We start from the raw sequence: 22,194 nt of genomic DNA, 5'->3' as shown, positions 1-22,194 counted from the left end.
ACAAAACATTTTAAGTCTTAGTTGTCGTCAGTTTATTTCAGGGTAGTGACACATCTTCCTCTGTTTTACCCATCTTTGGTGGCGTAAAGCTCCGTTGGAATGCTACGATTCCGCGAGAGTTTGCGCGTTGTTTTGACCAAAAACGTGCTTCCTTTCCGGGTCAGAGAGAGCGAAGGAGGAGGCTGTGGAGGAAAGGACGAAAGGAAAGGACCACTGGAGTGATTTTTGGAGTAAACAGGAGGGACGGGCGATCGATGTTTTGCTAGCCAAGACTGTATATGGACACACTAGTCGCCTAGCTGCATGCTGACAACCGCGTTGGCTGGTCACATGAGGAGAATCTGAGCCGAGGATGGCGGAGGGAGACCCGGCGGCGGCGGCGGCAGCGGCGGCGGACCTGCGACTGCGATCTCCGGAGGCTTCAGAAAGTTTGGACGCCCCTGGAAAGCCATCGTCACCGGATGAAAACGGTCAAGTTGACAGCCCGGATGAGACTTTCTCCCCAACTTCGGTGATATACTTTAAAGAGGCGCTAAACTCCTCAAACTTGCGCTTCGCCCAGACGGGGTCCCTGTCCCCCACACCAATCCGACAGTATGAATTCAAGATCGAAACAACGAAGTCGAGGGGCAAAAGTAAGTACTTTTTTCACCTTTTTAGTTGTCACATTCTTCAGTGTCCAACGTAACCCGTCTGTAGTAAGTTATTTTCGTCAGAACCACCTTGTTATCCGTTAACTTTGGCTAGCTAAGTAGTGCTAAAAGTAGCTAACGTTACCTTTAACTTTAAAACCAACGGCTCCTGACGTACAGCCGGATAACTAGCTAGCAACGTACTAAATAAGAAATTCAGGCAGAAATTCACTCGCAAAATGGACGAACAGTGTCAATTCAAACTGTTGGCTAGTTAGACTGGGTTGTGTGGATTAACCTTAGCTTTTACAGCACATATTTGTCGGAGCAGCTGTCCAGGAGTCATGTGTTGTTTTGACGCTGCTGTGTAATTGCAGTCTAGTTTCGCTATCCGCTGTGACAAATTCAGCTTCGTGTCTGTAACTGGACATGTAGTTTTAGTCCAGTCATTTTATGAAAAAACCTAGGACAAATTGCAAGAGAAGCAAACTCCACTGATTTTGTATCCTCAGTTTGTCCTGAGTGAGGGGAAAAAAGTCCCAAGGAATCCCATTGGTGGAAAGTTTTTAAAAACACCTATTTATGATCACATATTACCAAAAAACACTGTTTTTAACACACAGGGGAAAGGGGTTCAAAATTTGACTTTCAGATATCACTATAAAAATTCACAAGTTGATTACACACACAAAGACAAGAAAAAAAAGTCAATAACCAGTTCTTTGAATTATTCTGTTTACACATGCATATCACACATTATCTGATTTGATATGCGCTAATAAGGAATATAAGGAATAAATGCCAGAGCAGATATTTAAACAGTGGATTAAAAGGTTACTTGAAAGTAAAATTTTGAACCCCTTTCCCCTGTGTGTTAAAAACAGTGTTTTTTGGTAATATGTGGTCATAAATAGGTGATTTTCAAAACTTTCCACCAATGGGATTTCCTGGGACTTTTTTTTCCCTCACTCAGGACAAACTGAGGATACAAAATCAGTTGAGTTTGCTTCTCTTGCAATTTGTCCTAGGTTGACCCCAATTTTGGCCTAAAATTACTGGACTATATCCGCTGTGACAAATTCAGCTTCGTGTCGGTAACTGGACATGTAGTTTATGATTTGAGGCTGTTTGTGATGTGAAAATAACTTGCAGTGTTAGTTAAATCATCTTCTTTAACGTGACTAATGTCAGCAGCTGATCAAAGCTGCTGTTAATTGATTTATTGATTATGGCTCAGGTGTAATAGCAGTGAGAACGGATGTGCAGCCTCCGTATTAAAATGTGTATTTCACTGCTCAGGCCTTAAATTGCAGTGTAATCGTTAGGGCTGCATGATATGGACAAAATTTCATACCTCGATATTTATGTCAAATATCTCGACGGCGATTCAATACACGATACGACTGTATTGCAGACATGTTTGCACTTAAAAAACAGTGGAAACTAAGCAACAGCATAATAGCACCAAATGGATAAAGAAAATGCATTTATTTCACAAAGTATTTTATTAATCAGAACAGACTAGTCACTGTTTTATGCTAATCTTAACCCTAAATTTGATATCATCCATATTGTTGCCTTTTGAGATATTATATAATATCTTGAATGTTGAGATCTTGGTAACAATATGATAATGATATATCGTTCAGCCCTACTGTGAACTAATAATATCTCACAATGTTAATTAACTGATCATATTTAAGGTTACTAATGCCAACTGCTGATTAAAGCTGATATTGATTGATCTGTTGATTATAGTTCAGGTGTAACAGGATGTGCAGCCGTTCTGTTAAAATGTGTGTTAGTGTATTTAAGTGTGTGACCTTATTTTTGGTGTTGTGGTTTTGATTACAATGTCAAAGCACTGGAATCTGTCTGTGTGCTAAAATAGAGGATGTTGTCTGTCTTCTTTATTTCAATATGAGTTAGTTCCCTTTTCTTTTTACTCAAACTGTCCTTGACTAATGCAATTTTCCTCAGTGGAAATCAGAGTAATTGCACTGTTTACGTTTCAGTGCCCAGCCGCACCACACTGCTCACTGCTGTTTTGTGTGTGAATGAATCCCTGAATTCAGTGAAGTGTCAGAGCCAGCTCAGTAATTGGGTTGCTGGGTAATAGGCTTCTCTTTCAGGTCAGGGGGGCTGTTCTTGATGCTTCAGAGATGGATCAGTCCTGTGCTGCATCATTAGCAGTGGATGGGTTTACTCCGGGGACCCCCTCCTTCCCTTTTTACGCATGCACCATCTGCTCACGTGACGAGCTCCTGCTCCCAGCATATTTGTCAGCCATCTTGGTCAACACCCACCCAGTGCATTCACTGCGGTGCACAGGCAGTCCAATCAGAGTGAACCGGTGCTAGGCTGACTGGAGGAGGGTTGTGATTTTCAACACAGTGCTCTCTTGCATTTTAAATCCCCAGCAGGCTTCACAAAGGGGATAACAGAAGGTTGGAGAGGAGGAGGAGAGGGCAAGGCAGCCTTTCTCAAGACAGCAGCGTTTTCCACTTGACTCACTTGTAAAAAGGAAGGAGAGGAGGATGCAGACATAAAGAGAAGGAAAAACAGCACCCTTTCAAACACCTGCTGCAAGCTGCTGCCGGCCTTGCCCGTCTTGGCGTCTTTCCCTTTTGTTTTTGATGCTCTTTCCAGTCTCCCTGAATTCTCTCTGTCTCTGACCTGTTATTTTGGGCCTTTTTTTGCGCTTGGCTTTTGGAACAAAAGCTACGCCTTTTCCCCTCGGTGGTGTTAGCTTTGCTTTGCATCAGCTGAGTCATCATGTCTGATCTGACGCCTCAGAGCGATGCCCCGACCCCCACCACCGACAAGATCACCCAGGCAGCCCGGGAGACCATTTATCTCTGCAACTTTCGCGTGTCTGTCGATGGCGAATGGCTTTGCCTTCGCGAGCTCAACGACATCTCGCTCACCCCAGACCCAGAGCCTGCACATGAAGGTAATGTGTGAGATTAGGAGAGGAGAGTCCGAGGAGATTTGAGGCACAGTGTGGTTTCTGTAAGGGCGTGGTGACAGAGCAGGTCCCCAGGCGCCACATTTCCTCTGCTGAATTCTGGTATTGTGTACTGTTTAGACGGTGTCATGTTGGATTTCATGGCAGAGGGATGATGTACCTGTGAGCTGCACAGGAAGACTGTTTTCAGCTGATGGCAGGATGACGCTGCGTGTAAATATATCAGGGCTGGGGGAGAAAACAACCAGGAAGTGCTGGGAGGTAAAACCACTGATATATCAGGAGAAATTTTACCCAGACGGCAACATTCGGGAGGTTTTAATTAAATCATTTTTGGTGTCTGTTTTCCTGCTTATTGCCAGATGCAGCGCAAAAAGCCAATCACACTGCGGAAATAGATGTGCATGTTGTTGATGTAGACATCACTCCCAAAAGGGCTAACCAAGACAGGATCCAACTAAATCTGGATATTTTATTAGGCTATGAAAAGGCGATGCAATTTGAACAGATGTCTGTTCTTACTTCAGTAGGTGTGTGGTTTGAAATTAAATTCATGTTTTTTTCTTCTTATACATAGATCTGTTTTATCAAGAATGAAATATTAACCACATTGACTTTTCAGCTTTTGATTTAAGTGATTGTTTTTCCTCCAGGAGCTGTTGTCAGTGGAATTTAATGTTGTGTTTTGTAAGCTATATCTTCATCCCCCACCACTTTGTGTCCTAGCCTGAACAGAGCAGATTGGCATGGGCACAGGTTTGCACAGAAAGTGAGCCAGTCCAATTTGTTGGTAAAGAGCAATCTACAGCAAATCAGCCTACATCTCTTAAAAAGGAGTTAATGGACTGCTGTATTGACACTAGCAACAGGGAAAGAACTGTTTTAGTCAGCTGTTGCAATATGAACTCCTTTATCACCAATCCCTAATTTTAACACTCAGTTAGACGCATTATCATCTTTGTGTTGTTTTGAAATTGTGTCATTCATTGAAGTGTATTGGAAATCACTTTTTCCCCAGAAGTCAGGACAAAATTTGAATCAAAACTGGCTAGTAAAGTGAAGGAAAAGTGCAGAAATACATAATTTTCACATAATTTTCACATTACAAGTTTCTTTTTTTCATTAATCACTGTAACATTTGTGCTCCAAACACATATTTGTAGATAAGCCTATGTGGCTGTGATTAAAAGAGAGGTGTTAAATGCTTTGAAACACAATAATCACAGTCCACCAAGAGCCCCTCAAGCCTTCCCTGCATGGATGAGATTTCATATCGGCTCCAGACTCACCAAGCAAACTTGTTTGAAGGTATGAGCAGATGCCGTGTGTAGCTGAGAGCATGAACGCTGCTGAGGTCACAGGTTTGATTCCCACTGGGTCCAGCCATGCTTTAACTGTGAGCACCTGTGACTCTGTAGGGCAGATTTGGTCCAACAGATGGCACATGGGTAAGATCTGTCTTTTGGTAACGGTTACACCAACATGCTGAAGATTTAATATTTAGTTAATGTTTTTTTTTGTTTTGTTTTGTTTTTGTTTTTTTTGTTTTTTTAATAAAACAGGCTCTTTGTCAGAAGAAACCAAGTCAAATGTGTGGTATTGCCTCATCAGAGCCTTTTATTGAGTGTGAAATCCTGTTGGTTCTGCTCCGTCTTTTATGTAAAGTTGTTGGGTCTGATAACAAACGATTGAGGTTTATAAAAAGGCAAATATTCCACAGTGGGAGGAAATTGCTGACCACTCTGGGAACATCAGACTTTCATGCATTCTTTAAAAGTAAAATGTACTGCGTTGACTCCACTGATCAATATAAAGTGTTTAATTAGCCTCATATTTTTGGACATGTTGCCCAGCTGTACTGTCAGGATACTGCTGCGAATGGAAAAAACTACTCCTCTGTGTTGTTTTGTCAGCATCTTCAGCACCTCACACTTTCTAACTCACAGCTTAATTGTGCTACTTGTAGTTTGGGGAGACTTTTATTCGACTGGGCACCACTCACCCCTTCTCACCTATAGCTTGTTTGATTTGGTCTGCTTTAGATGTGAGGTGATGATGTTGCATTTTGGCCTTATTGCTAATGAACCAAGTAGCCAAATCTGGATATGTCAGCGGTTTCATTTAAATTGTGTATAACTAAGGGAAAAAAATTAAAATAAATCCACATTCCAACCATCTGCTTTGATCTCACTAGTTAGTTGTCTAGGTATGTAATTTGTGAAGTGTTATTACCTGTAATGAGGTAAGATAGTCTGTCAAAATGAGCGTAAAGCTTTTATAGAGAAAACGTAAATGGAGAAAATTTTCCAGTCACAGCCTAAAAGATGTGTGCTGATTATCTTATGGTTGCTGAGATTTTGATTTTAATATTCCATGATCAAAGACCATGGAAATCAGTGGTAATAAATGTAATGTTTATGGAAACGGCACACCTACTATGTGTGATGAAATCACAAAGCAAAACATCACTGTGGTAACAAGCTCTCAGTGTCTGTAGTCTTCTTTCATAAATAATAGATTAGGCCTATGCATATAGATGCATTTTATCAAGAATGAAATATTAACCATATTGACTTTGTAGCTGTTGATTTAAGCGATTGTTTGTCCTCCAGGAACCGTTGTCAGTGGAAGTTAATGTTGTATTTTGTAAGCTACCCCTCGTTATGCTGTTGTTTTGTTATGATTTTTTTTTTTTTAATTGATTTGTATAATGCTGCAGTTATATTAGAATCATTTGAAAATTCAGTGTCAGTTTGCATATTTTAAGATAAATCCATTTTAAATTGCCTCCTGAGATCTAAATATGGAATTGCAGACATGTTTTTTACCATGCATGCGCAGAAATGCATGATGTTTTTGGGCAAATTTGGTCTAAAGACATGCTTGTGGGAACTTTTACAACTCTTAGGATTAACACTGTTAATAGTTTCCAGTATTTTTTTTAAGTAAAGCATTCTTTTGAAATAGTTTGCCCCCCAAAGACTTTCAGTATGTGGTTTTGATATCAACATTAAATTTTTTTTATTCCCTTTTGGTTTATTTTGGGATGTGAGAACATACCATTCAGCGTGTTTTGCAGACCAAGCATCCGCTACATCTGAGAGTTAAACTTGGGCCATGTCCAAGAGAACAGTGAAGTAATAAAACTCTCACCATCTCATGAAGACTGTGAAGAAACGTCCTCGTCTACCCTCCCTCACTAAACCGACCCACAATGCAGTGGCACCACAAACATATCCTTCTAATCCTTATTTCTTCCCCTTCACAGCTTTCGATAAGTGGAGCTTTTGAGTCAGAGCTTCTACAACACCTCATCCCACATTGTTGTTACAAATGTAGGATCATGTTTGCCGGGTGGCCCACGTGTTGATTCCCTTCTCTGTTTCTCTCTCTCTCTCTCTCTAGATCCCAAGGATCCTATTGCAATCGAAAGGCTTAACTTGATGAACATGGCCAAACTGAGCATCAAGGGCCTGATTGAGTCGGCTCTGAACCTGGGACGCACACTAGACTCTGACTATGCACCTCTGCAGCAGTTCTTCGTGGTGATGGAGCACTGTCTGAAACACGGGTTGAAAAGTAGGTATAACACGCTTCAGGCCATCATCAGCCGCTCATAACTGTTCTTGGTCTGTAATATTTGAAAATGCATGGGGAGTTTGGTAATTGGACAAAGTGTCCTTAAAATTTATGAACACTCAACTGATGTCACTTTATTAGGTTCACCTGCACAGTCTAATACAATACAATCCAACTGTCCTGCCTTAAAGTTGACTTTTCTGATGCCTATAATGCTCAGGTTTTCTTTTTGTCACAGTAATAGAGGTGTTCATTCAATTCTATGTTTGGCATTGAGCTCATAATTAGTGCTGCTGTAGTACTAGACTGCATTTTACTGACAGCTGTTTCCAATATTCTGTCCCCCTCATGTATATAAACAGGAAGGACAAAAAAAAAAAAAAAACACCTGTCAGTACAGTGTAGTCCAGTACAAGACCTCTGCAAACTACAACCTCAATAATAAACATAGAATGAAATTTACACATTCTCCACAATGTCAACAGAAACTGAACATTATAAACTTTGTTAAAAAGCCGAATTTATGGCAGAGCTGCTGCACTGAACTGCGTTAGATTGTAAGGGTGGATGTGATAAAGTGGACACTGAGTATATAAAACACATTTTATGTAGTTGCACTTATGAAAAATGAAGCAGTAATAATGTGACCTAATCAACGGTTTTATTATCCAGATAACAACAGCATACATATAAATAAATATGCAAAATCATGGAAATGGAAAAATCTGCTATCACCTCATGTGTTCTGTTGTGAACACAGTATTGCAGGAATGAAAAGCTAAATGACATGATGACATAAATGACATAATGCAATGCAAAGTTGCGGGTTTGTTCCCCAAGTTGTTCATTGTTGTGTACAGTATGATGGCTTATTTACCCATCAACATTGTAATAAAATGCTCTTGTCTCTGAATCTTCAGCCAAGAAGACGTTCCTGGGGCAGAACAAGTCGTTCTGGGGAGCGCTGGAGCTGGTGGAGAAACTGACACCTGAGGCAGGAGAGATCACTGCAAGTGTAAAAGATCTGCCAGGCCTCAAGTAAGCATACTCTGTTAATTAATGATTCATCAGTATTGTTCTCCATGCACTCCTCAATATTTTTATGAAAAAAAGAAAAAAAAAAAACATTCTGAATAGTTATTAAGTGATCACAGCTGAGTTCATGAACATCAGTGTGTGTTGTGCATTTTAGTGAGCATCATTACAGTCGCATATTGAAGTAATCAGTGGGTAGTAATTGTAATGATTCTGTCTAATAAGTATTACATGTTATATTCATGTGTTTGAGTGGGAGAAACCTATTCAAAAAGCTGTCAAAGACAAAGAAGGGGTAAAGGGAAGATATGAGGTTGATTTTTAGGAATAGTTATACCTCCAGATCTAGCCTTTTCCATATTGGGCATATCCCCAGAACTATGTGAAGGATATCTGCTGTATTTACTCATGATGATCTCTGCCACCTACCTTAGATCAGCTGAGAAACATAATTAAAAATTGTGTATTCAAAGGAGCTTATAGCAGCCAAGCTCCAATTAAAATCTGTTATAACCTCTGTTATAGTCCAGCTCCCAAGGTTATATGAGCCTTAACCATGTAATATTTGGCTTACCTGAACATTTCAGTTTTTACTCTTTCTTTGGGTATATTTTGCTCTCTCTTGTTCCTATGAATCTAACATCAAGGCATCATCATTAAAGGGATGAGGAAAGGGAAATGGAGGCTCCAAATTGTGTACATGAGATGATGTAGGAGGATTTCTACATGTGCCATTAAAAAAAAAAGAACTATATGTGAAAATGACAATGTGTTTAAGATTAACACTTGAAAACATAAAAAAAACTTCCTGTGTGTGCAGAACGCCTCTAGGAAGAGGACGAGCCTGGCTACGGCTGGCCTTGATGCAGAAGAAGCTGTCCGACTACATGAAGACCATAATCAATAGAAAGGACCTGCTGAGGTGTGTTTGGGTGTCATACCGTGTTAGAAGCACACCTTAGACTTGGTGTCTCATGATTATGTTTTTTTTTTTTTTTGCTGCAAGTAAAGCGGCAGTTTTCCTGGACCAAGAGAGTCAGTCGCTGTGTTTACATGGACATTGATACTCCACTAACAATCAGAATAACAGCTCAATCAGAATAAAATGCCTCATATAACCACCTCAATCAGGTGAGGCTGGCCTGAATTTAAGGAATTTTGAATCAGGTCAAAAGGGCTGGTGTAAGCATTTGATAATTCTTTCAATAGGAAAATATTAGTGCCTAATAACCACGTCAAATAAATCTACTCTTTCTGGCCATGTTTGCCCCACGTGACATGACGAGTTTCCAGGAGGCACAGAAACACAGCTGGTCTGTGTCTGATAGAACGTTTTTGTTGTAAAGATTAAATCTGTAAAGGATTGTTGAACGCCTCCATGGTCAAAAGGCTTGAAACCACAAGTTGTTCAAACAAGTGTCGGAAAAGACAAATGAAGCTGGAATCCAACGAACCATCGAGCAAATCAAAAACCTGCTGGAAAAGTTTGAAGGTTGCCTGTTACAAGGCTAAAAGACAAAACAACCCAGCCGATTTTAATTTTTACAGCCTTATGGACGACCTGATGGGGGCGCCACCACTGGGCAACATGACTTAGCCTGGATTATATTTATATCATTCATATTTATTTATATATCATATTGTATTTCCACTCTGCACATATCAAAAAGCTCTATTCTGCTTTGGGGCATGTAAACGCACATCCTATCAGATCACTTTATTCAGCGTCCATGTAAACAGATCAGCTGGAATCTCTAATCAGAGTGATTTCAGTCGGGTTGAAGAAATATTGTCCGTGTAACCACAGCTGTTGTTTTCACACCCGTCTCCCCTCTGCAGTGAATTCTATGAGCCAAACGCGTTGATGATGGAAGAGGAGGGAGCTGTGATTGCCGGGCTCCTCGTCGGGCTAAATGTCATCGATGCCAACCTCTGTATGAAGGGAGAGGACTTGGATTCACAGGTTATTCTGCTTTCACTTCTCCTGCACATCTGCCACAACACTAGAAAGGCCAAAGGCTCAAGCCACACGGCGCGGGGATTTAAAGGTTACATTTCTCCACCTTTGTGTGTTCAGAGGTGATGTGCTCGCTCTTCCTTTTGTTTTGAAAAGTATTTGGCCTTTAAATGTGGCTTTAAAGAAAATGAAAAGGCCGTGCAATTACAGAATAGAGACTGCAATAAGAGAAGAAGAGAGATTTCACTCTTTTTCCCCCTTTTTTTTTTTCAAAACTCTTGCAGCCCACTGTTCTGGTGTTAATATTTTGAGTTAAGAAAATTGTCAAACCTGCCTCGATTGTCGGTGTCAGTAAATAAGTTATTATAATTGTTGCATATTTTAAGAATTTAAAGGAGAAATTGAGGGGAGTACATTTGCATATTTTTTACAGTGTTGGAGAAAATACATTTTTACATTGAATCGCACCGTGGCATGGGTTTCAGAGGTTCCTCTTCATAACAATACCGTACACTGAGGTTCAAAAATTCTGTTTTTAACAGACATTTAAGGTTTTTATACATTCTTGAGACAAAACAAATTCTCATATCTCATACAGAACTGCACTGACAGTTATTGCTCATTTCCCTCCTCATCAGCAACTCCTTCAGTAAACATGGAGACGGTCAGCAGCCACTCTCAAACTGCTGAGAAATCGCTGCTCCATGCTGTGTTAACCGTAAAGTTTGAAATTAGGTCAGGATGGTTGGGAGGACTGGCAGGGCGCCAGTTTTAGTTTTGTCTTCTTATCATATGAAATACCACATGATGGCGCTGTCACTTCTAACTAGCCTTGTGTTGCTGTCTGAACTGTTGAGATACAGAGGCAATCTAAATGCATTTAAATACAAACCAAATCTTGATCATCTGCCATGTGAAAACCTTCTGCACATTTTAAATTGTTTTTAGAAAACATTTCAGCTATGATCTTCCAGAAACTTTTCAGTTTAACAAACATTAGGCCTTTCTTTCTTTCTTTCTTTCTTTCTTTCTTTCTTTCTCTTTCTTTCTCTTTCTTTCTTTCTTTCTTTCTTTCTGTCTTTCTTACTTTCCTTCCTTAAAAATTAGTCATATTCTCATGCATCATCAACATTTCTGATGTTACAAAACTTTAAGCCTACCACTGAAGCTAACCTTTCCCAAGTTCTGTGGGAAAAAGTCCTGGTTGGATTTACTCCAGCAGCATCTTCTGTCTAGCCGTAAGGAAACTGTTAAAACAACAGTTCATACAATCATGTAGTCAATAACTCACCATTTTCCTACCAAAAACTGAAATCTGACTCCACAGAGCTTATTTGAGTCAATATCATCAGTTTTGAAATCAGGTTCATCTGTTTTTAAAAAATGGATCTTAAAATGGAGCTCACTGACACCTGTAGACACCCCGCTTTGGATCATATACATATTTTGCTCTGCTGTACATAAAGCAGCATTTCACTTGTGTTTGTCATTTTGCTTGACTCTGCAGGTCGGGGTGATCGATTTTTCAATGTACCTCAAAGACGGCGGACACAGTAGCAAGAGTGCAGAAGGGTGAGCAGCACCGTCCTGATCTTTAACCATGATGACCGTAGTTTAAGTTGAGAGAAACTCACAGCCACAAAACTACTGTTGGGTACCGGAGCATTTGTTGCTAATTTGAGAGAGGATATTATAATTGGTAGAATTCTGGTAATTATATGAGAATTCACCTGACTCTTTGCACAAAACACCATCTGCTGCATCCTGACTTATACTCTGACTAATGAATCATCTTCTGCATAAACCTTACACCCAGGGTTTGCCATTGCTATGCTGCTAACTTTCATTTGGAAAACACAAGCCTGGCACACGACCTTCGAGAAGAGGAATGGTTTTATTGCATGACCAAGACTGCTGTCTTTGTTGTCTGCTGCTTTTTCGACATCTGCAGGATTTTTTTTTTTTTTTTTTTTTTTGAGTTTAAAAATTTAAGATTATTATCTGATTATTCAGTTTCCTTCTACTCACCCTTACCCTCCAAGCCAAGATGTCTCATGACCAAAAAATCAAACACCTCTTCCATCGTTCTGCTGTTTTATACCTCTTTTTCTTCTCCTTGTGTTTTAGTGATGGCCAAATCACAGCGATTCTTGATCAGAAGAATTACGTGGAGGAGCTCAACAGACATTTAAGGTACACCAGAACTACTGACTTTCCTCATTGTGTTAAGTAGCATTCGCTGAGGTTGATGACAGATGCAATATATTTTTTTGTATCTTTGTGTCTATTCCTAGTGCTTCAGTAAATAACCTCCAGGCCAAGGTGGACGCCCTCGAAAAATCCAATACAAAGCTAACAGAGGAGGTGCGTCTTCCACCCGGGGATCGATGGGAGAGTTTCATTTCTTCAGGAATACCTTCCTCTAAAAATGTCGGCTCCTCTGAGTCTCTGCTGATATTCTCTGTTTGAACAAGCCTTGTTGAATTTTGTCTTCGCAGCTTGCTGTGGCAAATAACAGGATCATCACCTTACAAGAAGACGTGGAGCGAGTAAAGGAGGAGAGCTGTTATCAGCTGGAGTCCAACAGGAAGGTGAGCACGTCATTAATTTAATTTTTGCCCCTTCTTTAAAATTTTGTAAGGTAGAACATAATGTCGGCTTACTAGAAAGAACTTTGGCTTTAACTGTCAACTCGACCATTTAAACCTTTTCCTTTTTTTCCCACAAGTGGCAGAAACTCTTGTCCCTGTGCAGCTATGTGACAGATCATTTTTATAACCGTTTTTTTAAATAAATACATACCTCACCAGACTACAGTCTTCTTTGGATATTTTTCACATGGCCTGGCTCATTTCCACAACTATTCAGTGTCCTAGATTTTACAGGATGCCACTAAATGCCAACATTTAAAAGTCATTCTGTGCCTCAGGACAGTTAAGTGTGAATTACTACACAAAATTCACAAAAGCACATCCAAATGATAAATACTAGGTGCTGGACAGATTCAACATGTGAGAAATGGAGAAATAGAGTCCGCACACCAGATGATGTTGATGAAAGCCTATAATCGGGGTTGTAATGTCTGTATTATTAAACATGAATTATTGACTCTCATGGCCAGAAATGAGAACTAAAGTTTGCCCTGGAGCTTAGTGTGAGTGCTGTACAGCTTAAGAGAAAAAATTGGAAACGTTGAACAAAGCGATTCCAACAGGAGTAGTTTCAATACATAATTTTGTGGGGATATGGATGCATTTTTCTGGTTGGCAGATGGAGCTGCTGTTATAAATCAGGGCTCCCTTGATCATTAAGGGTCAGAGAAACAGTCTTACTGAACCTGTCTTCATTTGTTGGCAGTGCATTTGTTTTAGGCTGTGCATTGGTGTAATGTTTTATCTGGTTTTGAGCATTTCTTCAGCTGTTCATCAAATATTATCAGGGACTGCGCGCTATTGAATATCCATTTAAGGCAGGTAGTTTCCAAAACATTAAACTAAAATTTAGCCACTTTTCTTTGCTTTTTTTCATTTGCAGTGTTACCAAAAATCTGCAAAAAATTCTGAATGAGATCTGTAAGCAAATCATTAGATTAAAAAGTAAAATGGGATCCTAATAAATGATAAAAGCACATGCTTCACTGGTCAGTGTAGGCCTTTTCACAGCAGCCATTTTAACAGAAATAGTAGGGCAAACACAGGTGTTACCAATCATATTAATTAAGGTTCTGTTCCACTGAGGTCCAACAGAGCCATGTTGGACATGTTGGCTCACTGGAAAGGCTCTGCTACATGAAAATGCTAATGAAACCTTAATTAATTTCATTAATAACACCTGTGTTTACCTGCTATTTCATGTCAAAATGGCTGCTGTGAAAATGGTCTCTACAATGCTAATTTAAAGAAAATGGATAATAAAAGAAGAAGAAAATAAAGGCAATAAATTCAAATAAATCTCTTTTTTTGTCAGTTGTATAATGTGGGCTCTGTTTTCCTCAGGCATTAAGAAGTGATTCAGCCGCAGACGGACAGGCGCTGGGCGAAACACGCAAGCAGCTCAAAGAGGAAACTCTGCTTCGATTGGTGAGCGTCACACTTTTATTTTTGCATGCCCTTATGTAACTCCTTTGGGCTGGTTATTGAAGCCATCAGTTCCATCAAAATGTACATGTGACATAATGATAAAGATGGACAAGTTTATTAAACTGGCTTTGTCTGTTTAGTGTCACAAGATGAATTTGATTCACATATGAAAACACTTGACATTTGTGAAACTCCTTACTTAGATAGAATATTTTATCAAATAAAAAATTTACCGAATTTCTGTGACAGTACTTAAATCAAATATCTAATGTGCAAAAAAATTCACGTTCATATTTATTTTTTGTCGAAATTATACCAGGCAAAATGTTTTTTCATACATTTCTTTTCATTTTTCCCAGCTGTAGCAATAACATTAATTCGCATTTCAGAAAGAATCTAATTCAGCCAATTTTTTTGTCATCAGTAACAAAAGTAGGACATACTGGACATTTAAGCCATGCACATATGCAGAATAGGACTAAGTATTATCTGCAGTGGAGACCAAAAACGGGTCAGTGTGAAACCAGTTTCCCTGATCTGTCAGGATCTCCTGCCTGAGGCCTGTGTGTGTAAGTGTGGCTGCTGTGTGTGTGCAGGATGTGGAGAAGGAGCTGGAGGTGCAGATTGGGATGAAGCAGGAGATGGAGCTGTCCATGAAGATGCTGGAGAAGGACATCTGTGAGAAGCAGGATGCTCTGGTGGAGCTCAGGCAGCAGCTGGACGACCTCCGTGCCATCAACCAGCAGCTCACCCACAAGTCACAGGTGAAGCTTCATTTCTGTTCTGTTTAAACTTAAATACAAGATACTGACCAAACCAGTTTGACATGATTGCCTTTTTCTTACCCGCCCCACGCTGCATAGCATCAAGTTGTCAGCATCCACTTGTAAATGTGTAAATCTTTTTTTTAGCTCCATCTTTGGTACTTAGCAATCATTGCTGTCAAGTTTTTGCACTTTGCAAACATCACCTGGAAACATAATTTATCTAGGACAGCAAATGTAAAGAATCTGGTGTAGATTGAATCACTGTTTTGTTGAATCAGTTAGCAATAGAAAGCAAATGCAAAATCGACATTTATATTCTGTATATGAAGAAATCGTAGATAAGACAGAGGGGAGCAGGTTGGGTGGACACTGGAATAATCATTTGATCAGTTAAAATGACAGTGATCAGTTTTTATCCTCAGATATACAGCTCCAAGCTGAAAGGTCTGCCCAGTAGTGAGGAGGTGCTGCGATCAACATCATTTCAAAATGTTATCATCAAACAGAAAATCTAGTCTGTGATCCTGAAAAAATAAAATTTCATGTAGATCTACTTCTCTGCAGCCGCTGTTGATGACTTGACTTAGCAAAGCTCCATCTTATGGTGAAATTCCAGTTGAAGAAGTTATTTATTTAATGAATGGAATGACTCAATTACATTTCCTGTATATATGCACCACTAATTACAAACACCTGCCACCCAGTGTTCAGAATGTGTAGTACAAAAATCCAACAATAAACACAAAGGAAGACAAATGAATAAATGGCTCTTACAATCCCTAAAGTTGGACTTCTAAAAACTGCAAACAGATATAGCTTCTCCAATCAGGTTTCTCTCATGTGACAAGAGTTACTGCTACAAGCGTTAACACTGCCGTTCAGGAAGGAAGGAAGGAAGGAAGGAAGGAAAACTGGTGAACTAACGATGGTGAATCTCTCTCTCAGAGCTCAGAGGCGAGCTCCAAACAGAAGAGTGACGTCATCGCTCGCTTGGAGGAGAAAATCAACCAGATGGCAGGGACTGTAAAACAGCTGGAGACCAGGTGAGCACCATCATGCCAAAACAACCACAGAGGCTTCACACACAGCTCGCTACACTGTCAGCAAGAATGAATTGGAATCAGAATGAAAGAAAAAGGTAAAAAGAGCAATAGTAAAGATGGAAAAATAAAGCCAAAACATCCCAATGATTTACTGGACAGTATGCAGTTTAAGAAGTCATTCAGATAGACTTACATGTAGTGTTTTAAAGAGAAAATTACTCACCTATTACACAGTATCAAGGTAGGTACTGCATGTGAGTAACTGAATAGATTTGCACTTTCTTTTTCTCCATGGTACCACTTGCCTAAAATAGTCTTTTTTTGTCCTGTCTGTCTTTGTTTCCTCTCTCCATCTTCATCATTATTATTATTTTTTATTATCGTTTGGCCATCATTTTTGAAAAATCATCCAATCAGTGAGAAACATTTGGTGAAGCAGGCCAGAAACCTGAACTCGGCAGCAGGGAAGCTGCTTCAGATGCAGCCATAGGGAAGCCTCGCCGCTCCCCGTCTTATAATTTCATAAATCGGGATTCTGATTAAAACCCTACAACCCTGCCTAATATAGAACTAACCAAACTAGGACGTTTTCTTTTTTTCTGGTATGATGCTCCTTTTGTTGTTGAAAATAAATCATCTTCCCACAAGCTCCTGCAGTGGCTCTCCGGCATCGGCTTTGAGTAGTGTGGACTGAATCGATCCTTTAAGCAGCCATTCTCTCCTCGTATTCTTCGACAGATGTGTTCCCCACATCTGTTTCATACCTGATTTGTTAGGCATTTCTTAAAATTACCCCATTAAAGCTGTTTGACAAAGGCCAGAAAAGCAGATCGCATGGACAGCATTTGGAGATGTATTATAATTTGTTTCTGATGGGTTGATTTCTGTGAATGAAAGCACATTTGCCAGAAAAAGGCAGGCATCCTGGATATTGGGAAGGTTGTGGCATCCCAACTTAACCACCCGTCAAAATAAACCTAATTACTGTAACATTATCCCAAAGAAATTTGTCCACTACCAGAGTTTGCTTACATATTTTTTTGCCAGAAAGACAAAAGAGTGGAGGAAAAAAGGTGATTTTATCTGAGGTGATGATTTTAGAAGGATTTTGTTGTCATTCCATATTTCATATCAAAGTGTAGACGGCCAGTACAGGAAGAAGACAGACCGAGAACAAATAGGGCAAAATTAATTTATTAATTTTGAGTTGTATGTGAACATAACATTGATGTAAACTGTAGTAATCACTAGGCTAATAAAATTAATATAAACCAAAACCGGCTTGCTTCATCTTCTTTGGCTAGTTTTGTGTTTTCCTACACGGTTTTCAGCCTCAAACACGTCAAGATCTTTTTTTTTTTTTTCATCTTGTTTTTCTTTTTTTTTTTTTTTTAACCTAGATTTTCTTGAGATCTCTTTCCTGCCATGTTTCTTTTTGTTAAGTTTTGATTTTACCATAAGTTTATGTGACCCCCCCCAACCCAGATCCAAACAGGCTGAGCGAGAGCGGGATCTGGCTGTCGAGGCCAACCGGCTGTTCAAGCAGGAGTTTGGAGACAAAATCGAGAGCCTGCAGACGGAGGTGGAGCAGCTCAGGAAGCAGAGGTAAAGCCTCAGTGAAATGGTTTTAATAGACAACAGGAAACAATGATGGTGTGATAAGTGGCAACCTTTTTATTTTTGTTGGGGATGTGTTGATAACCAGGGTAAAATGAGAGTATCAGATTTTACCCAAGACCAACGTATGGTACCAAAAGGTAGTAACATGTCAGCAATAGGCATTTTTGGCCAATAGAAGCCTGTTTTATTCAAATGGTGGGAAAAAGAAGGGCTTTATATAAATCATTTTATCCACTGACCCCAAACTAATGGACCAAACTACACTGTTCAGTGTAAGTAATGGATCCAATCGGTACCCAGTATTGATTGGTACAAGTGTATGGATACCCAACCGGAGCCCGTCGGGACCCATCAGACAAAAATGTAGAAATTATGTTCATGTTCAGGTCGGGTTCGGTCACAACTACATTATTTCAGCAAAAAATGATGGACTCACTGTCTGTTCTGGGCAACTTCTTGTATAGTTCTGGAGTTTACGTGATAACACTGAAGGCAACACAGGCTGTTTGATGTAGTGATGGAGGACGAGCTGATTCTCTGGTTTGTACCAGAAAACAGCAGCTTGTTGCTGTTTTGTGCCTTAAAACAATTCAGCAGCTCTGCCCTAAGATGTAAAACTGGTTCAGTGCTCAAGTGTAGAGGCAGCCAGTCTTCTCAGCCATGGTCTTATTTGTTCATGGTCATTGTAATAATCTTAAAAAAAAAAAAAAAAAAAAAAAAAGAAAAGATTGAATGAATGGTACATATTATGTAAATTATGCTCAGCCATTTAATTTGTATGAGGACAGTATTGTGGTAGGTTTTTTTCTGCTCAGGTTTATAATCATTAGAATAAGTCATGCATCATCCCCTCCCTCATCTCATCTTTTATTCTGATACAAAGAAAAGTTTCTCAAAATTAGTTATCAACAGTGTAAACACCGTAAATACCAGTTAATTACTCTTTTTTAACACTTGCACTCCCTGCTTTGTGTTTCTTTGGGTTCGTCTTGTTGTTCCAGGTATAATTTGGAGTCGGAGCTGAGGAAGGAGAGGGAGCGGCGCAGCGAGTATCACGTGGACGCCAGACAGTCCAGCACGCCTCAGAGGGAGCGCAAACTCGCAGAGCACACACGAAAAGTAGATCTTTGTCGGCAAATGTGTTAAATTAAAAACAATCAGACTAAAGTGGACGTAGTGGTGTGTACTTTGTCCTTGCACACTTTGTGTATACTTTTGCAACACTGTCTTTAGGAACCCCAGGCAGTCAAAAAGGAGAATAATCAGTCACAGACGGGATCAGAGGACAGGACAAGTCTCAGCTCCAGCATGTAAGTAGTTCACAGCCTACAGCTCTTTAAAAATGGCTGCATATGATTTATTGAAATTGCACATTTGCAGTTGACATTTTGAGGAAATATCTTTACTTTCCTCCTCCCTCTCTTAAGGTCCTCGTCGCAGCATGGAGATGAACAGGTGAGATGAAATCAGTTCACCTCAGCTGTAATACAGATTTGTGTTATGGCGGATTGCATGCAGTTATTATTGGTTTACATGCAAGGCAACCATTTAATGCCACATTTATACTTAAAACTACACAACAAGGGATCAAATATTCAAATGATTAGTGAAGTTATTTTGTTTTATCCAGGATGAGTCGTTCGTTGAAATCAGTCAGCCTTCCATCTGTGCCATGTGTGAGCAGGACGACTCCATCCTGAAGATCAAGGTACGGGAACGGAGGATGATTCAGCACCGTCCTGACGCTGAACGCCGACCATGTTCACTCTCTTCCATTTGTAATCACACTGTCAGGTGTCACATGTCACAATGTCAAATGGAAAAAAAAAAACATCAAGCCAGAAACAGCCCAAGACTGAATCATACTAATGGGCATTATTTTTATGTTTTGGTGGTGGTGGTGTTGTTTTGAGTCAGCTGGTTTTAATTGGAAGGTGTTTAAAACCCACTAACATATCCAAAAAGTCAGCAGCATTCACAAATTCATTAGTTTGACTGTTAGCATTTATTTGCCTGCTGAGTTCCACCATGCAGACATTATGCATTTTGTTTAAAAAATATATATATTGTTAGTTTATGTAGGAGAGTATCAGGATGATTTTTTTTACTTTTGATAGAGACTCAGATTTCTTTCAGAATAATTACTCAAATTTATCTCTGCAGCTGTTAACTGATTTTACAGAAAAATGCTGCATTATTCACTCATTCATACACTTTGATCTTCTATTCAGTCAGAACAGACACCTAATATCTCAGTAATAGAATATCAAGTCAAACAGTGGTCAAATGTCTTATAACAAGGCGCCAGATGGTTGATTTGGGAAGAACAAATAAAAAACAGTAACCAGCAGAAAAAACGAGTTTTCTTGAGACAGAGATTTGAGGCTCTTGTGGTGAATTCTCTTCCTGAATCCGTCAAACTTGTCTGTTTTGTCTGCTGAAAAAAACATGAGTGTCCTTTGAATCTAATCATGAAAAAGCGAAACAACCTTGCTTTTTTGTGACGGAAAACGTTACAGCGCTGCTTTTCCTCTCCTAGAAACAATGCAAGAACTGCGGCGGGGTTTTCTGTGAGAGCTGCCTGGCCAACGAGCTGCCGCTGCCCTCCTCCATCCACCCGGAGAACGTGTGTGACACCTGCTACTCCCAGCTGCTGCAGCAGTACGCCTCCACCCCATCCTGAGCCCCGCCCGCTCATCTGCCACACAGCACGAGGAACGCTCCGAGGGAAATTCTCAAGTTACACCAAAGGCATTGATTTCTGACAAGTTGAATTTACTCGCACTGCTGAAATGCACTTTTTGACTTCATGACTCAGCAAGATGTCGGAAAAAAAGAAGCTTTTTTTATTCGCTATAAGTTTAGATCTAAAAGAGCCCCGTGAGTCCTGCACTCCAAGGCTTGTTTTAGCTATTTTAAATAAGCACTGTCTGATTGGACCATTGACAGCTGTGTGTGTGTGTGTATGTTTCCATTTTACAGTAGCTCATTCACTTAAAGGTCATACACACGAAATAATTTTTTTTCATGGGGAAAAACCTGCTGTTCTCTGAATTGATGAGATAATTGTCTCAGAATTATCTCAGAAAACGGCCGATTTTTTTTCCTCACAAAGAATTCAAGATAAGTATCTCAATAATTTCTAAAAACAAGGGAGACTTTTTTTTTTTTTTTTTTTTACATGAATGAATCACACTTACATGGTTCTGAAAGGTTAGTTCCTCCTCTCACATTGAAGGTGTTTTATTTTGTAAAATCGGCTTCTGCAGTGTTTGGTTGTGATGGGGAAAAATGCATAAACACACACACACACACACAAACACAGACAGAACTGTCAGTGGATTGGTCAGATTGCTGATGTAAGCATCCTACTTTGATCATCTCATTAATGCACACATTTAAAAACTGACTCTTCTCAATGTCCACCGGGTGGATTATTGATTAGCAGATTAAAAGGTCAACTGACAGCATTTTAAACTTTAATTTTAAAACATAAGGAACTGGATGTGTCGTTGAGACTTCGTATATCAGGTCAGACTTTTTGCTGTGTGAGGACACAGGCGGCCGATGCTGCGCCGCGATGCTGGTCCACTGAAACTGAATGGGAGTGAAAATGAATCCCACTCAGTTTCAATGTGCTGATCACGTCAACACTTATTTCAACTTTTATTTCGCCAGGTGAGGCATGAATTTTCATTCCGTTCGCTCAGAGCCACATCTGGTTCAGGATGTCAGGGCTGGATTTCAGAGGGTAATTATATCAGATTATTGAACACACACTCGTAGTTTATCGTGATTACAGAAGGAGTTTACAAAGCTGATATCGTGGGTAGATTTCTGTACTGCTAAACTGCTTTAATCGAGTCGAGCTCTGAACTGCTTGCTGTCGTTTTCTGTATTAATTAGAACTGGCATTAGGAAGAAGGTTACAGCGCATCTCCTCTAGATGTAACTTACATGATCTTGTCTTCACATCACGCTGTTAGAGGACATTTTCACTTTGTGGTGAACATCCTGCACTGGGGTTTACTCTGCTTGCTGCAGCTGAATCAAACAAAATCAGCCACAGTCTTTAACTGGACCTGTTGTGCACCCGTTTACTCTCATCAGTCCAACTTTATTATCCGGGCATGTAACTCAATATCGCACTTTTAAACACGGGCGCGGCTGGCGGCCTGACTGCTTTTGAACCGGGCATGTAACGATTAATGTGCAGACCTCCTTCTAGCTCTGCTGTTTTTATGTTTTAATAGTCCGTGATGAGGAATGATTAGAGGCTGAGCCGACGGCAGCCTTTTCTTGTTGAGGAAAATTAACACGTTGAGATGTAAATGCTTCTTTGATCAACAATAAACTTTTATCAGATTTTACTGGGATGCAGTTCTTCAGTGTTTTCATTTCCTGTTGAACCAGACGCATGAAAATAAAAGTCGACTGTACCAAAACCTGACAGCCGTTTTCAGACAGATAATTTATCAGCGAGTAGGATCTGATGTAGATGTCATTTCAAAAGT

The 22,194-nt window shown here is 39.9% G+C and overlaps 1 protein-coding gene across 4 annotated transcripts; it reads left to right on the top strand.

Moving 5' to 3' along the window:
* Positions 1-136: 136 nt before the first annotated feature.
* On the top strand, positions 137-22,056 carry rufy3 (RUN and FYVE domain containing 3). Of its 4 annotated transcripts, none has more exons than XM_030060261.1 (18): positions 138-635; positions 7,006-7,179; positions 8,100-8,217; positions 9,035-9,136; positions 10,054-10,177; positions 11,679-11,743; positions 12,299-12,364; positions 12,466-12,535; positions 12,670-12,762; positions 14,167-14,250; positions 14,847-15,014; positions 15,963-16,060; positions 17,546-17,665; positions 18,682-18,799; positions 18,914-18,990; positions 19,108-19,135; positions 19,311-19,388; positions 20,220-22,056. In XM_030060261.1, exons 1-18 carry the CDS (start codon positions 353-355, stop codon positions 20,361-20,363), a joined length of 2,010 nt encoding a protein of 669 aa, XP_029916121.1. In that variant the 5' UTR covers positions 138-352; the 3' UTR covers positions 20,364-22,056. The 4 variants fall into 4 exon arrangements, with proteins under 4 accessions (XP_029916123.1, XP_029916121.1, XP_029916124.1 ...); XM_030060262.1 differs by lacking the exon at positions 138-635 and adding an exon at positions 2,953-3,585; XM_030060263.1 differs by lacking the exons at positions 17,546-17,665; positions 18,682-18,799; positions 18,914-18,990; ... (1 more) ...; positions 19,311-19,388; positions 20,220-22,056 and adding an exon at positions 16,478-17,337 and having other exon boundaries at positions 137-635.
* The last annotated feature ends 138 nt before the right edge of the window (positions 22,057-22,194 follow it).

Source organism: Myripristis murdjan, chromosome 9 (assembly GCF_902150065.1).
Source record: "Myripristis murdjan chromosome 9, fMyrMur1.1, whole genome shotgun sequence".
NCBI lineage: Eukaryota > Metazoa > Chordata > Actinopteri > Holocentriformes > Holocentridae > Myripristis > Myripristis murdjan.
This window is presented reverse-complemented; position numbering and strand designations above follow the sequence as displayed.

Excerpts from the sequence above, each read along its gene's own strand:
- rufy3 (XM_030060261.1), top strand. The coding sequence starts at position 353 with ATGGCGGAGGGAGACCCGGCGGCGGCGGCGGCAGCGGCGGCGGACCTG. Across the intron at positions 9,137-10,053 it reads AATAGAAAGGACCTGCTGAG|TGAATTCTATGAGCCAAACG; the intron begins GTGTGTTTGGGT and ends TCCCCTCTGCAG. Across the intron at positions 12,365-12,465 it reads GAGCTCAACAGACATTTAAG|TGCTTCAGTAAATAACCTCC; the intron begins GTACACCAGAAC and ends GTCTATTCCTAG.